The sequence below is a fragment of the Pavona decussata genome, unplaced genomic scaffold (genome assembly GCF_977016875.1).
Source record: "Pavona decussata unplaced genomic scaffold, jaPavDecu1.1 SCAFFOLD_72, whole genome shotgun sequence".
Taxonomy (NCBI): domain Eukaryota; kingdom Metazoa; phylum Cnidaria; class Anthozoa; order Scleractinia; family Agariciidae; genus Pavona; species Pavona decussata.
The window spans coordinates 2,501,286-2,517,764 of NW_028145491.1; the positions used below are offsets into that span (position 1 = coordinate 2,501,286).

Here is a 16,479-nt window from a genome sequence, read left to right on the forward strand (position 1 = left end):
AAGTTTTCAACTCCGCAAAAAGTCTAGAAATGAAACGAGATACTTGTAGTTCAAATTTAGCTATGGTGGGCCCTTTCGTGTCCGTTTTAAGGTTTCTTTTTTAACTTTTTATGCAGGTTTTCTTTATCCCGAAAATCATCATCTTCATAGAATATTAAGTTACCTTTCCAAATTAATAACCACAGTTTTGTTGCCAACTCAGCCTGAATAACAACAAAGACAGCAATGAGTACCCCAATGCTTCACGCATTTCTATATTTACGTTGGATAAAACCAAAATAGAGACTTTTAGCAAAATGGGACGCCCTTCCGATGTTATAAAACGTTGACAGGAGCCGTCGTTTGGACATAGAAAGGAAACACCAGTAAGATTTCGGTCACATGCTGGGCCAAAATTGTTCACTCCTATCTATTGAACCTCCGCTTAAGAGAGCCACAGCAGTGCTCCTTTGCTACATCAGGAAACAATTGCTGCTCATACTTGCGTATGAAAAGAAAAAAAGCAAATACCTTAAGACATAATCCTGAATATCATTTCACTCACCCGTTCAATTCACGAGTTCGCTCACACAGCGCTTTGATTAAACCAAAGAAAGGTCTTCGCACCACCCTATCACTAATATTAAATACACTTGAGTATCCCCTATCTCCAAGGGGAGGGGGGAGGGAGAACAGAAATGGAACTTTGAAACATGTTAAACATGCACACATTGCATTGTCAAGTTTGCAGTGGTAGAGCAAGGCGTTACCAAATGCGTTTCTCTATGAAAGTTTCACGTCTGTTCCCCATTATCCCTAAGTACAGAAAAGTGTAGGCTTTAAGGGGTTTCTAAAATATAAACGTAAAAGCTTTGCGTGTTGATATAAATGGTCTACTGTTATTCTCTTTGGGATGTAAAAAGACTATTACTCAGAACTTGTCCAATCTGAATGTTTAGTCTGCATTTGTCCCATCACTGCAGGTGTGCTGGAGCCGCTCAATATTGGTACACCCTCATCATCACACGCCATCTTTCTTGTGTCTTATGGATCATACTGTACTGTACTGGAGACCGTCGGGCTGTAGAACCTCTCCCAGTTGTCCTTACAAGAGTCATGGCCAATTCAAGGGGGCGTGTGGGCCGATAGCATTTGTATTTGACGGGGTATCGATTTCATCAATGGGGTATCTTTTTCTGGAAATGGTTGAGTTTAACATAAGAGAATGACTTAAATAGGGAGAGCGTTCACAGGATACTCTTCACGAAAAAAGAGTGAATCAGGCTTGCACGGGTCCTCTCTGATACTCGTGCAGTACAAATTATTTCAGGCTTTCTTTTCGCAGCTGCTCAAGCTGTCTGTGATGGTCTTCCATGTGTCCAAATCTTTTATTGGCTGATCAAATATATTGTGCTTATTTCACAAGTGTGAAACCGTGTGATTCAGACGTGGTATTGCTCCGTTAGGCAACGTTTATCAGGCGTGGTTTCAGGGAGGATAAGTTGAAGCGATGGGTTGAGGGTGCGGTCGACTTGATTAAGTGTGAAGATGTGGTATCTGAACAAATGAACTATACACCACTCAAGAATTTTGTTTTAAATTTTAATCCACCTAAAATGGCATTACAGGGTACTGGCAGAGATTCAAAACGCAAGTGTCGATGCGAACAATCTCTTAATATTCTTTTAGTCAGTCGACCGCTCGCAGTCTACAAGTCACGGAATGCTAAACTGATGCCATTCGCTGATGTCTTCATCCTTTCGTCAGCGAACAAACTGTGTTCACTCACATTAAAGCTGTTTGTTTCAGCTCATGGAACATTTATTTTGGTATCAGGTTTGATAATTCTGTCTAAATGTTTAACAGTAAAGAGCTGTTTCAAGTTTTCCAGATGTCTGCTGCACGAGGCTTCTTTGTGGCTTTGAGTCCTTTGTTCACAGGAAGAACTTGATGTTTTTTGATCGTCTGTAGTGCACCAGCAATGTTCCCTGCAAATAAAATAACTCACTTAAGGGATACTATTTGTATTTTGATACTCAAAAGTATGTTTCATAGAAAACATATTTCACCTGATGGGTGGATCCCCATCACAAGCAGTAAATAGTAAGGTCTGAACGAGTTTTTCTCTGGCGGCTAAAACACCTGATTAGCTTGCCTTTAGCCTAGTGATTAAGTTGCAGTTTGCTGGACCCCGTCAATCAAACAAAAGCCGTTGAAATTATTTTGAATCCTGACAAGACTTCAAGGCAACGGGGCCAAAACTTAAAAGGCCCGGCATTTCCATGAATCTCTTTGTCGAGTCGATGTGCCGGAGTGGGTGGTCGCAGGTTTTCCGATAAGGAAACGGAATTTAAGCGGCCGAAGTGCCACCCCCAAGGGACTACTGAGTTGTCTTCCTTTCAGTTAGAAAGCAATGATGAAGTTGACACACAATACACGTGTAAATGTAGCCAAGTAACTCACCACTCTGTAGCTCTATGTACACTGCCAGTAGCACCATACGCGCAGACAGCTCCTTGGAGTAACCCTGAGTGCATGCCTTCAGAATAAACAATACAGTGTGCTAAACCATGAGAATATTACTCTACGTTAACATTGACTACAATAGCATCTCAATAACATCTAAAAATGCCGTGAGTTCCTTGCAAAGCAATCAACTGAGTCCAGACGTTTTGCACGTGAATCTTACTGGCGTGTTTTATTTAAATGTTACAATCCCACGGCAGAATTATCCGCTTTTACAAAACAACGTACTGTAGTAACTTACAACCCCACCGTAGACTTTCTCAAATTCCTTCGCTTTTATTACCGGTCTGAGAAATTCGCGCTCTTTTTGTTTTGTTTTTTGTTGTTGTTGTTGTTGTTGTTTTGTTTGTTTGTTTTTTCAGCTCCCCGAGGAAAATTCTTGATCTCGACTCAGAGTGGGCAAGTCTAGCTTACCTGTTGTAAACACTTGCGTGCTTTGTCGAACTCACTGCGTAAACTGTACACTCCAGCTAGATTGACAAGAAACGACCCTCGAGCTTCACTCAATGACTGTGGAAAGTACATCTTCTCACAAGCTGTATAATAAAAACACCACTCGTCAAGGCTACGTATCACGTACTTTGAAGGGCCAAGAGCGTTTCAACTATTTTGATGCTGGCTCTAGCATCCTGCCACCGGGCTTGTTAGCTTAAACAGGCCATCTACCAATTCAAACTTATACAGCGTAATGCTATTTTAAACTCATGTTATAGGGGACGCGTTCACGTCGCAAATGAAAAAGTCCGTGAAAGTGAAATTAATTCTTCTGTGTTAGGTTATAACAGGATGTCCATATACAGGAAGGTGTCCACAGACTCCACAAGCCGCAATTTGCCCGTAGTCCATGGCACGTCATCTGTCATCATTTATTTGGCTGCCTCAACCTTTCATCATTCCTTCGTGGAGTCGATTGTACCAGCACCTAATCGCCATCAAATGTTTCACAACACAGAATGTACACGCAATGCCACACTTCAAACTTGGTGTTGGTCTTACCATGAGGTTTAGAGGATTCTTTGTCCTTATCAGCACCCTCACCTGGGACAACTAAATAAAATTCAAATACAAAAAGTGCTTCAGTGATGACCAAAAACAAACAAACAAACAAACAAACAAACAAACAAATACAGAAATAAAAAATCAGAAGTAAATACCACAAATAAACAATACAACGTCCAAAATAACTTTTAATTGGCAGGATACAGAATGGATCATAAAATCAAGGTGGGATGCACATAGGAAATGACATATTATCCGGAAAGGAAAAGGAAATAAGTTGTCTTCAGTCAATCCAAAGCAGAATAAGAATGAGAATTCTGACTAAGCTAGGATCAAGCTAGGAGGATTGGAAAAGCTTATTTTGAACCCTTCAACCGGGCATCCAAGTAAGCACAATCAACTTCTCTCCAACGACTTTGCACGAGAATACGACATCCATCTACCGGCAGACCATGATTACCTGTTACAATGATGCAATATTTACCTGTGGAGCTATCCGCACCAGTGGGTGGGCTGATCGTTATATTGTTAATATTCTCTGTTGACAGGTGCATGATGGCCTCAGGTAAGCGATTCAGTTTGATCAGAGCTTCAGCAGCATACAGATGACCAAGGAACCTGAAACCAGCAAAAGTGTCAAAAACAAAGTTTGATGTTGAGAAACTGGGAAAAGAAGCACCAAAGATTGTCAGGTGTAGCTTCATAGCTTATGTGTGAGATTATTTGTACTCACTTGAGTGCTCCCACAAGGTTTGATTGAGACAGCAGCCTCTGTGCATGAGCTAATGCCATCACGTTGTCTCCCAAACCCAGGGCAACATAAGCACTGCAGGCTAGAACAGAACACCTGAAAATCACACAATAGAAAGGTTAAGAATGACAGTTGTCGCTTGCTCTTTTCAGTTTCTCTGTCAAATCGAGTAGTTTTGCGCTGGCATCAAACGGAAAGGCCAGAATTAGTTTGCACTATTCTCATCTTTGAACTCTTTATTTCAAGAAAACATAAACGCGAATCTCACGTTTGCCGTTTGCCGTAAACGCGATTCTTAATCTCTCAAAAAACAAATATTAATATTACTCAGAATGGGGTCAACCAACAACAAAATCCAGTCAAATAGGTCAGGTGGCCAGCAGTCATTGGCCACAGTATTAAAGGCTTGATATCAGTGCTCCTGGTTTGGACTGCTTGTATCTTGGCTGTGTTTTTCTGGTGTGTTGGAGTGTTTTTTTTTTTTTAATAATGGTTTTTGTACATATTACTTTCCTTCAGGCAGTGTTCCAGATAACAGGAAGGGGGGGGGGGGGGGGGGGGGGACAAAGCTGGCCACCTGAACTGACTTTGAATGTCATCTGTAACACTGCAGCCTCCACTCGCTAAGACAGTGTGATGAGTGTCTGGGGATGCAGAACTCATGGCTGGATTTGGGAATTTGTTAGCAATGGAAACATTTCATCTGGGGCCAAATGAACACAGGTTGAGGCCCAGTGGATGTCCCTGGTATCCATCTACCATTCTGTTTTGCAAGGCAGTTGGTTAACAATCATTTGAGGTGCACTAGTCTACATTTCAGAAGTGTTTTCATTACGATCCACAAATACCAAACAGTAATTTATTGAACACGTCTGCCTCAATCACTTTTGAGAGAAATGTATGAAAAATTGCATGGTTGTAGAATAAGCAAGCTTATTGATTTGAGCCATTCAAATTCAAGCAGTCTTGTGTACTGTTAGTAGCAACAGTATGTGATGTATTACTTGCTCAGGACCTTACTTGTTACTATGGCCCTAATGCTGTCAGTGTAAACAAGATGTACTGTCTTTGTGTAAACGTTTTCACCTTAGGTGTGGAAGCTCACGAAGTTTCACAGGGGGCCCAGGAGGAGCTGGAATACTTGTCTCACTTTGTATTGATGAAGATCGACTAAATCCACCACTATCACTGCAAAGTAAGATCTGACTGTTAAGCACTGCAAGAATGGTAATGGAGCAATCATCCTTGTTATTGAGCAAATACATTCCTGGCCTGTTCACAAGCCACCTCTTTTCTCCATGAAGGACCTTTAAGTCGGGCTGAATAACTGCTTACAAAAGGGAGTTTCAACTACTCATGTACCTCCTGACTAACATAATGACACATCAGCATCAGCATCATCATCACTACAACCATATTTTTCACTGCACCAGTAGCAATATCAGTTCATAACAAACATATGGTATACATATACACTACATTGAGAAATTCAGTCGCTATAAAAAATTATCTTCTTCAAGAGGGTCTAGATTTACAACATTTAAAAGTAACATAAAAGCAAGTTGTGATATACAGTAAGATACCTAGAAGTATCCGTTTCTTGTCCGAGTGAGTCATCTTCTTTGGTCATTTGACTGTCCAATACACTCTCTGGTTCATGAACAGGAGTCACGTCTGCACTCTTCAGCAGCATCAGAGCATTTTGAAGACATAAAGAAGCAAATGCCAGAGTGCAGGCTGGCATAGCAGCTGACTGGCCTTTACTCTCACTGTTAAAACAAAGCAATAAATTAAAAATGCCATATTTTTCACTACCTGGTCATTATTTTTCATTCACATCAGGGCAAAAAAACTTTTTTTTACTCCACTTGTCCATTGGATGAGTAACGTTCAGATTCTGGTTGTCCGAAAGTTAAATTCACTAGTCCGAAAAAATTATTAAAGTGAATAGCAAAATATCATAAAAGAAACGTAGAAATTGTATAATCTGTTTTGTACCAAATCTCGAGTATTTACAGTTATTTCAATTTATGTTGTTCTTTGCACTTTTTAATGCAAACTTTGCCATGGCCAGGTTTTCTTTTGCAACCAAATGTGCTGTGTTGAAAAGTTTCTCCAGTTTCTCCATTGACTCCTCGTCGATTTTATGGCTTATTCGTTGTAGCGTAGTTTTTTTCCCTGCACATGGGCACAAACTTTCCAGGAGCTGTATAGTCTTAAGGGTGTGGTAAACAAAAAAATTATGGAGAAGAAGAGCTTTAAAGAAGGAATGATAGAGGATAACAAATGTCTTTGAAGCTTAGTCAGCACTAGGTCACTTACTCAGTACCACACTGTTTGTCAGTCTGAGGGGACAGAACAATCTTGCGATGTGGTCCTGAACCAACAACACCATGAACAACATCACTCTTCTTGATGCACTGCTGTCGAAAGTCATCAGACTGCAACAAAACAATGTAACTCAGTATAATGCTTAAAACAAAACACAAAACAGCTGTATGATTTGCAAAATGCATTGGTGTATGGGAATAAAATCAAAAAGCAACAAGACTGAACACATTATGGGTGTGAAAATCAATGTAACATGTGGCCAAAAACTAATGACAGCCCTGCAAAAAAGTAACCACAGGATGATGTGGACCTACTACTAAAAAAACTAACTAATCACCTAGTAATTATTAAACCTAACTAACTACAGTAAGTATTATTTACAATTAGTCTAAATTACATAAAAAACAAATTAAAATACATTTAGAATGAACCAGGTTAATATTAAATTTAAGGTTAAGATATAATAATTATTCTCATGGCATATTAACTGGATGTTTACAGCTTACTGAGACAAATACTAAAAGCAAATCAATAACCGACACCTCAAGGCAATTAAAAAATCCTAGTTAACACTGTGAAGCTTTAATTAGATGACTGTCATTGCACTCCACTCACCAGCTGAAAGGCTACAATACAGCACTCTGCAAGCCTGAGCCAAAGACGAGGATTTGTGTGATAAATTTGAACAGCCTCAACCAAACAGTCAAATGCTAATACAGGTCGGCCAGAAAACAGCAGCTGAATTCCCAGATTGTACAGAATCTCATGACGACGGTTAACACCAAGAGTGGCCAGAGAGCGGCTTGACACTGGAGCATCTGCAGAAAAAAAGTGTTAATGTGGTTTACGTGTCATGCACCAAACAATCAAACTTAGACGTTTTGGAATTGTCATGACACCATTTTCAAGTAAAAATGATCATTTTGAACTTTGAAAACGGTGTCACGACAACTCCAGAACATCTAAATTCAATTGTTTGGTGCACAAAATGTTGCTAATTAGAGAATAATTATTCCATCTCTTAATATCCAATCAGACTCAATTCCAACAAAACTATTTGAGTGACTTTACATAATTATGTTCATGTGGTTTATTAATTTCCTTTGGAATTGCAACTGCAAATATCTTGAACATTTCTGGAATGTTACCGTAACTTAATTGTTCAATGACCAATCAGACACTTAATAAAACTGCAAAAAGAAACCACAAAAAATAATTACTGTTACAATTTGTAATTTGCTCATCTGGCATCTGACTGGTTCTATTTCCCAACATAACAAACATTCCCGGAATTCTACCAGTGCTGACAGTTTTTGTGGTTGTACTGTTATTCCTTTGTTCCAGATTATGTAAATGAGTCTGAGACAATGGAAGATAAAACATACTAAACCTGGTTTGAAAAAATTCAAACTTGAATTACAACATAAGCATTATAAAATAAGTAAATCTGCTGGTGCAAATTATTCTAAAACAACTTGCAAGCTGACAATTATGTAGTCCATATGATTATTTCATGGCTTTGACTAAGTGAAACATTTTACATGTTTTCCTCCTTGTTATTTTGGCAACATTGTTGTATCGCTTTTCTTGTTCTACTTTTGGCAAAGCAATCAATAATACAATATTAATTTTTTATGAAAATGCTTAATGTTGATGTTTTATTGGGTGTTCTAAGGGCTCAGACAATACATGTTGGGGCACTTACTTTACCACACATTTCAACTATAATTATGTGTAACAAACATGACAATTCAAAAGATTCCAAACCTACTTTTATCAACATGAGGTAGTAAAGAAAGAGCTCTGTTGTTCTCCTGTAAAGCCTGTCTGAAGTAGAAGGCTGCCAGGTTGTACTTGTGCAGTTGAAAGTGAATGCACCCCAGGTCATTGTAGTACATTGTGCTCACTGACTGTCCTCGCTCAGCAATATCATTGGGCTTTGGCGCACTGTTCAAAAGCTTGATGGATTTACGGAAGTTCTGGCGTAGGTACTCAAAGTTGCTTTTGAGGAAAAGACCCTCTGGAGTCTAGCAAAAAGACAATCAAAGTTCATAGTATACTTATCTCGTACCTTTAGCTTTCTGAATATAAGTACCCCCCCCCCCCCCCCCACCCCCGATCAATCTCGTACCCAGAGTCCTCAGGCTCTTTGGCCAGCAGTTTGTTGCCAGGAGAGACTCTGGGGACTTCAAAAAAAAAATAAATTTTCTGATTGGCTGGTCCGTAACTTGTCCTTAACGGTTTGCATTGTTTTACCACAGGAATCCTGTGGTAATAAAATTCCGCTTCCCCAGAGTTTCTCCTGGCGAACAACCACTAGCCAAAGAACCTGGTAGTTGTTTAAAGATGGTGCCTTAGTTTTTCAGGCTATTTTCAATGTCCTCAACCAATTTGGAAATGCAAAAACCCCTCCAATAACAAGTTCCCCCAACCCCCAAAATAAGCCCCTTAAAAAGTCCTTTGAATCCATGGTTTTTAATCAGAATTTTGTTGTTACATATAATATGTTTGTTGCAATTATAATTATTGGTTGAGATAACAGTCATGAAAGTTTGGAAAATAATAATAATAATAATAATAATAATAATAATAATATGTCTTTATTCATCAAATAAAAATACACATTTGATATAATTACAAGTCTCATTCCACCTACCTTCCTTAATACCAAACTACACAACCATAGGTTAACACAAAATTTGCAATCCAACTTATTTTCAGAACTTATTTTTGCTAACCCTTAACATAAAAAATAAGCACTGGACCACAAAGCCCACCATGCATAATGCATCTTTTCGCTGGCTGCTGATTTCACTAGATACTTGGCACAGCCATTCCCTTGAATTTAAGAGGAAAAAACCTTAAGGGAAGTGGTCAAAGCTACATTACTCAAACAGGACCCACCAAACCACAAAATAGATGGTCGCCTCAGCCTGTTGCCCCTTCCTCAACCTCAAAAGATGGTGTCTTCATTTCATAGCACCCCATCTTTCCAGCAGTAGATTCAAGCCTCACTTTTCTTGTTTACCTAGAGCAATGTTGACTCTTGCTAGCTGGATATTTCTGTGTCAACTCAAATTTTAAAGCCAATAAAATTTTGTCAGTAATGTTCATGAGAAAGGTGGAGGTGTCTTCGATAACCCCCTTACCCCAGACAAGGTCGGTCCTCTTCGAACAAACTTGCTATGACCAGTTCCCTACGTTATTGTAGTTTTATTTGGACTAATAATTATTTTTACAACATACAAATGTAGATTATTCAGGTGCTTGGTGCTTACCATGTTGTTTGTGTTAAGAACAGTTTTGATTTCCCGTTTGCAGGCTTTCATGGATTTTAACAGGATATTCAGTCTAGCTTTATGCTACAAGTAAAACAAAAACTTGGAGTAAGCTAATGTCAGTGAAGGTGGCTCTAAATACAACAGCTCAGTAGATTGCTTGTCGCTGAGGAAAGAATATTATGATATTGGCTATTACTTTTAATTTTACCTTTAATTGCAGTTTTTGAGATGTGGTAAACATTTTTAAAAAGGACATGCTATCAAGTAGGCTTAATTTCCGCTGCTCTCTAAGATCCAGTATCCCAAGAAGAGATGGCCAGATGTCCAGAAGAATATCAGGTCTGTGACATAAAGTCAAAACTTAAATCACATAGCGTTTAAAGCTAAAGAGCCTATACTATATGCTGATGCACACCTGATGGATGTTAAGTTTTAAAGATTCATCAACTTCCTTGATGGGTTGTGGAGCTGACTGGCTGCCTGGTCCAAGCTGGGCTTGTAATCCACCTTGGATGATCTGAGACTAAATAAGTTATACAACAGAATTTGGCTCAGCTAATCTAACTGGCTTTTGCAGTCCTGCTTCAACTGATACAGCTAACCTAAGTACAGTCAAAGCCCTTCTTGTGATCACTCTCCTCGTAAGTGACCAGCTCTAGTTACAACCACCAATGTGAAACTCTGTTTGAATTGTCACTTAAACTCTGTAATCAAAAGCTTTTGTAAGCGACCACTCCCATATGTGACCGCGACCACTTTTGGGAATTACATGTACCAACTGGTCTTTTCTTTTGTTTTTAAGATCTCATAAGCGACCACTTAAAGATTCTGATGCGTATTATGACAACTCTTTAATAAAAGTAAATTACATTTACAGCAATATAGCACTGCCTAATAATGTTCAAATATGATTTATGGCTGGATCAAGAGTGTTACCCTGAGACTGGGGTAGAAAGCTTTACGCTAAAGGACCTAAAGGCTCTGGTTTAACAGCTTCTATTGTTTCAGCTTTTGGTCGCTTACGAGATTGCATTCTTGTAAGCGACCAGCTCTAGTTACAACCACTTTTTCCAATTCCCGAGGTTCCTGCTTATACGAGAGCTTCAACTGTTTTACATTGAGCTTCCAAAACTGAATTGGAAGTACTTTCAATTGCTATAAAATGAAAACCAGGCATGTTCGCAAGAGTCAGCTACTGGCAAATTTCACCATCTGAAGAGATTTTATCACCAGTTGAAATTTCAACAGAACACAAATGCTTTTGGCTAATATTAAAGTTGCACAGTCCAAAAGAGCTGGGTGGCTTTATTAATGAGCCTGTTGAGGTTTTTCTTAGCTACAACCCTGGAACACTAATTCTAGCAAGAAACTTAAAAAGAAAACTTGCAGCCAATTTTATTGCTATTCTTTGGTTACATCATGAGTGCAAATCATGGCCAGTAAAAAATCTGAGTAAATTATGTACTTATACCCCATGATAAAATTTCATATTAATTGAAGACCAGGCTTAAATCTGAAGACATTATTTAGTGTATTTAATTTAGTCTGAAGTGACTCAGAAGAAGACAGTGAAGTGACTCTGAAGACACAGTGTTTCATCTCATATCAAACACTGAGAAGAGAGTTGAAAATACAACGCATAGCGGGGTATTTTTGACGAACTTCGAGTTTTTTGAAATTGTGATGAAGCACTGTGACGAGTGTTTGATATAACTTCTCAAACAAACTGATTTTGAAGGGGAATTAAGGATGCAAAAACGAGGAGTTTTCCATCAGATATCCAAACACAACACGGTGCATGATTTCCTTTGTCTTTGGCTTTTGAATTATTAATGAGTTTGAGAATCAAAGTAATTTGTAGCAATTTGAAAGCCAAATCATCACTAATGCCCCTTTTAGAACACACTTTGGTATTATTGTTTTTTTTTTGTACGTGCACCATTTCACCAAAGACATGTACTTCGCAGCATCATTATCTTAATCATCTACCTTAAGTAATCTACAAACATGTCGATGCATATAGATAAATGGACCACTTAAATCTGTTATTCTGAACCACCTGGGGTTCTTGTATATTCTTGATGGTAAAGGTTACACATAAAGTTCCATATCATCACAATCACTGAAACTGTCAATAATGAAAAGCAAGCTATGTGCCAATCTGTGTAAAATTTCCCTTGTATAGTTTACCTCTATTGGTTTACTTGATCCAAATACCAAGTTTTCCAACATTGTCAGGACATTGTGAGCTTTGTCTGCCTGGAGACACAAAGATATCAAGTTATATATTTTTTTCTTGATTGAATTAAACATTCTTTCTGTAGTGGCTGTGTTTTATCAATGGGGTGGTGGTTACCTTGTAAAGAGTCAGATAAATTTCACTGAGTAAGAAGCAGATCTTGCATCCAAGAGTTTCCTCTGCAAAACAACCAAATATTGATTTATAAAAATGAGCACAAATTGCTTGCCATGACACAAAAAATGGTCCAACAAACTTACCAAGAGGTTCCACAATCTTAAATAGTCTTTCAAGGATAGACAATGCCTTGCTGTACTGCCGTAACTGTGAAAAGAAATGGTATTATTGTAAAAGCAAAACATTGTGCACTAATTAACCTGTATAGCAAGTGATATGAGAGCCTCCTTGAGGGCAGAGTTTGATGAGGTTACAAATTTGGCCACAGAAAAACAGGATGCATGTCATCTTTTAATTTCTACATACCATCAAATTTCAATATTATTCAATTTGAATATTATATTATTCCCACCAGTAATCTTTATGGCCAATCACAATTTGCTTGATGTGATGGATTAATCCCAGTAGGGCAATGCAATTAGCCAATCAGAATTCTCAGAGAAAGAAAAAGTGAGGATACGCATGTAGGTTCCTCCTTCATCTCTCTTGGCGCAAACCTCTCATGCGTATGTTCATTAAAATCGCTTAAGAACCAGCTAATTAGATGGCATTATTAATATTAAACAAGTTTAACACCCTGCATGTTACATTATTATTTTTTAATAAATACTTGAGTGACATAAGGAGAATGTAGTTGAAAGTATTCAAACAAAATTTTTTTGTTTGTTTTCGTTTTGCTTTCTCGCACTTACTTGAGTTTGGGTGTAGAAATCGAGACATACATGTAACTAATACAGCTAGAAAGCTAAAAAATCAATTTAAAATGATGTCAACTCACATGAAAGTAAATAACAGACTCATTGTACAAAAGGTAAGCTGTGTCAATGTCATCTATATCTTCACCAGTTTCGCCACTCTCTTTTTCAATCTAAATATTTAGCAAACAGGTTAAAATAACAGTGATGCACAAAGGACATACATTACGGTATATCACAAACAACTACCAATGGGCAATTATTATAGAGTCAGATAAAAGACGTCACATAAGTTAAAACAGCACCAAACACTCTTCACACCTGTTTTCTTATCTTAAATAGACTCCTGCCACATTCTTCTGTTCCAGTGCAGTTTGAATGGTAGAATTGCGCTACTGTTTTGTTGTGCTGTACTTTTGGATCACTCCTTCTCAGTTCTAACAGCTTATTTAGTGAAGACAAACATCTGTAAATTCAAGGGGAAATATTAGTTTCCAACAAGTGTAATAACTATAAAATTATGTACTTGTAAGATATTTCAGTTTAGCAAGAAACTATGTTTTCAGAATACAGTGGAACTCTGGCTTTTGGCCACCCTGTTGCTATGACCACTTCGTTTTTGGCCGGAACAAATTCCCAGTCTTTTTTTTATCTATTAAAAATACTGTTAATCAGGCCACCTTGTTAATATGGCTATTAAAATCCCAAGAGTCTTTTTCCTTTATAAATTTACCCCACTAATTATTAACACTGTCAGTGTGTAAGAATTTGTAAAACTATGTTCCTGTTTATAAAACCAGTTTTGTTAATCTTAGCTTGGTTACAGTACATTTCTTCTGTGCTCTAGATACTCACAAAGGGTACATTTGAACGAGACCAGAGGCAAGATTTAACCCTACCCCATTTGAGTAATATGGCCACCCTATCAATACGTCACAAGCAGATTTTTATGTTCCGATGGTTTCCATGTTAATAAATTGTCTTACACTGCAATATGAACGCCATGTCTATCTAAATAAGTGCATGATGGACATTTCTATCAGTTCTTTTTTACTCACAATTCCGCAGTGAAGTCAGTTTTTCAGGACTTGGTTTCACTTGTGATTGTAAACATAATAACTAGGCATGCAAATTGGCATAGAATGGAAATGTAAGTACATTTTTATGTGAGAAACCATTTCCAGATGCTCTCATGTATAAGCTTTAAATTCTGAATACAAGTGGTAAATTTTTAAGGGAGGGTGGGAGGTGGTTGGGTGGGTGCTTATCTACAGGTTTTTGAAGTACACAATATTATCATTAACAATAATTGTTCTTGATTCTAAATAATGATAATAAATGCTGTTACCTATCATACTGTTTACTTTCAAACTCAACATGAGCATTGTTAGCAAGTTCTCGCTCAGCATCAGTAACACCCACTCTAGGTATGACCTCTGTCTGCATATCACTATCTATTGGACCGTCTGTCATCCTGTATTGTATGAACGAAAAAATCAAACATAAGGAATTAAGTTCCCCTTGTTGCCCAGTGCATGGAGTGCACCATTAAATACACCAATATATTATTAGCTCATAAACAATTAAGCCAATTACAACATTTTGTATGTTGTAATATAAACTTTAGCATAGTTAACAACCAGGAGCAACTGTGTGCCTTTGTTGTCATACTTAGTTGCATTTAATAGTTGCATAGTCTGCCAGATATCCACAGCATTTGATGACTGCTCATAGCGTAGCAGTTTGGCATGACATTCTCTATATTCTAACATAACACTTTAGTTCAGTTTTTTAGGGTCTAGCATGGTGTTCATTTGGGGATTTGCTTTGCCAAGCTTCCTGGCCAGTAGTCTTATCCTATGGTGCAGTTGTGGAAGTTCAATCAGGATCAAAGGTTTCTGATTTCTGATTTCACAAAACGAAGATCATAGCAAAATCAGGAGAACGTCTAAAGGCATACATGAGAGTTGTGAAGGCCTAACATCCTCCAATGTTAACAAAAATATATCTGCCAACTCTCAGCCTTACGTGTGAGTCTCACGTCTGCAGGTTGAAAACTTTGATCTCATGCCAGCTCATGCTTACAGACCAATTTCTCACGTTTGGTTGAAAAATGTGAGCTGTTACAGCCTAAACTGACACACTTTCCAAAAACATGCAAACTCAAACCAATGCGAGAAACATCCAATGAGCAAATGACAATACTTTCCCGGAACGCTCTGATTTTTGAAGGTCATTTTCTTGAGAACTTCAGAATTATTCGGAACATTTTCAGAAATCTTTGCATATATTCGTGTCATCTTTGAAAATCCTGGCAACTCCCAGGATAAAAATCTCACACCTTTGAGTCAGAAAAAGTTGGCAGGTATAAAACAACCATTGGTCAGTGAAATACAGTTTTGAAGAGGTAGGTCTGTATTTTGCCAATGAACCTGTAGTAAAATATGGCCTCTTTTGCAGACTAATATGAGCTGCCAGTAATAACTAATTAAGATGCTGCTTGCAAAATTCGTCAAGCTATTGTAGCCAATGTTATGAAGTGTTCATACAAACTTCAGTAACACTGTTTACAACAACTTCACTTAGCATATTACATAAGTTAAGTTAAGCTTTAATACTGCACCATAAATCTTTAAGAGTTGGTCTGTTTACCTGGTAAGGCCGCACAATGCAACATTTAAAATTCAGTATAATTCAAAGGCCAAATTCCAACAGACAATTTGCTTTTAATGTTCGTGAAATTGGAGATACAAAAGGAGCCATTTTTCGTAGCTAAGGTCGGGAGGTGTATCCGTCGAAGACAGCGCTAAAAAAGCTCTTTCTTTACAAGTAACACAAAAACAGATGAAGGAAGTGTCTATTATTATTAAATTTAAGATTTATTAAGACAAACATTACCTTGAAAGTAAGATATTTCTGACTTATTTACCTCTTGAATTCCCCACGATCCAACGTAAACCACCAGTGCCAGAGCCTTCGATCATCGTCTTAGCCAGCGGTATGTACTTCCTGCATAGATACGTCATGTATGTAAACTTTTAGCAAGCGACCGTGCCATTACAAAATGTAATAGATTAAACAATAATGAATAAATTAAACAATAATCTCTACTACTGGGGATAAATGAAAATTAAAGAAAAAACCTCAACTTAAAAATCTGGCAAGAAGTTTGGACAATCCAAATTGCTGTAAGGACTATAGACGCTGTAAGGCTAATCGAGTGGATGGCCCAATTTTAAAATAGTATTATTAAACAAGGTTCAGAAAATAATTGAAAAGAAATAATTCATTTAACTATGATAAAAAGTAAGACTTCCTACAGATTAAAGTTAAATTTGATGATGGTTGGTTACGGTTGAATTACTACGTATAAATCAGAAATAAATAAATAAATTAATTAATTAATTAATTAATTAATTTATTTATTTATTTATTTATTTATTTATTTATTTATTTATTTATTTATTGAAAAGAAAATGCTGTCAAAAGGCACCCTAATTG

General features: G+C 37.6%; 1 protein-coding gene across 1 annotated transcript; it reads right to left on the reverse strand.

Annotated features, from left to right (window-relative positions):
• Window positions 1-1,788: 1,788 nt before the first annotated feature.
• On the reverse strand, window positions 1,789-16,014 carry LOC146476952 (CCR4-NOT transcription complex subunit 10-like). The gene is made up of 20 exons (XM_085114054.1): window positions 15,877-16,014; window positions 14,327-14,452; window positions 13,300-13,444; window positions 13,062-13,151; window positions 12,367-12,430; window positions 12,224-12,285; window positions 12,058-12,126; window positions 10,283-10,390; window positions 9,865-9,948; window positions 8,358-8,613; window positions 7,202-7,404; window positions 6,578-6,696; window positions 5,839-6,024; window positions 5,342-5,443; window positions 4,238-4,351; window positions 3,989-4,122; window positions 3,502-3,552; window positions 2,920-3,041; window positions 2,443-2,518; window positions 1,789-1,967 (listed from the first exon to the last, which is right to left on the reverse strand). Exons 2-20 carry the CDS (start codon window positions 14,449-14,451, stop codon window positions 1,858-1,860), a joined length of 2,220 nt encoding a protein of 739 aa, XP_084970180.1. The 5' UTR covers window position 14,452; window positions 15,877-16,014; the 3' UTR covers window positions 1,789-1,857.
• Window positions 16,015-16,479: the final 465 nt, after the last annotated feature.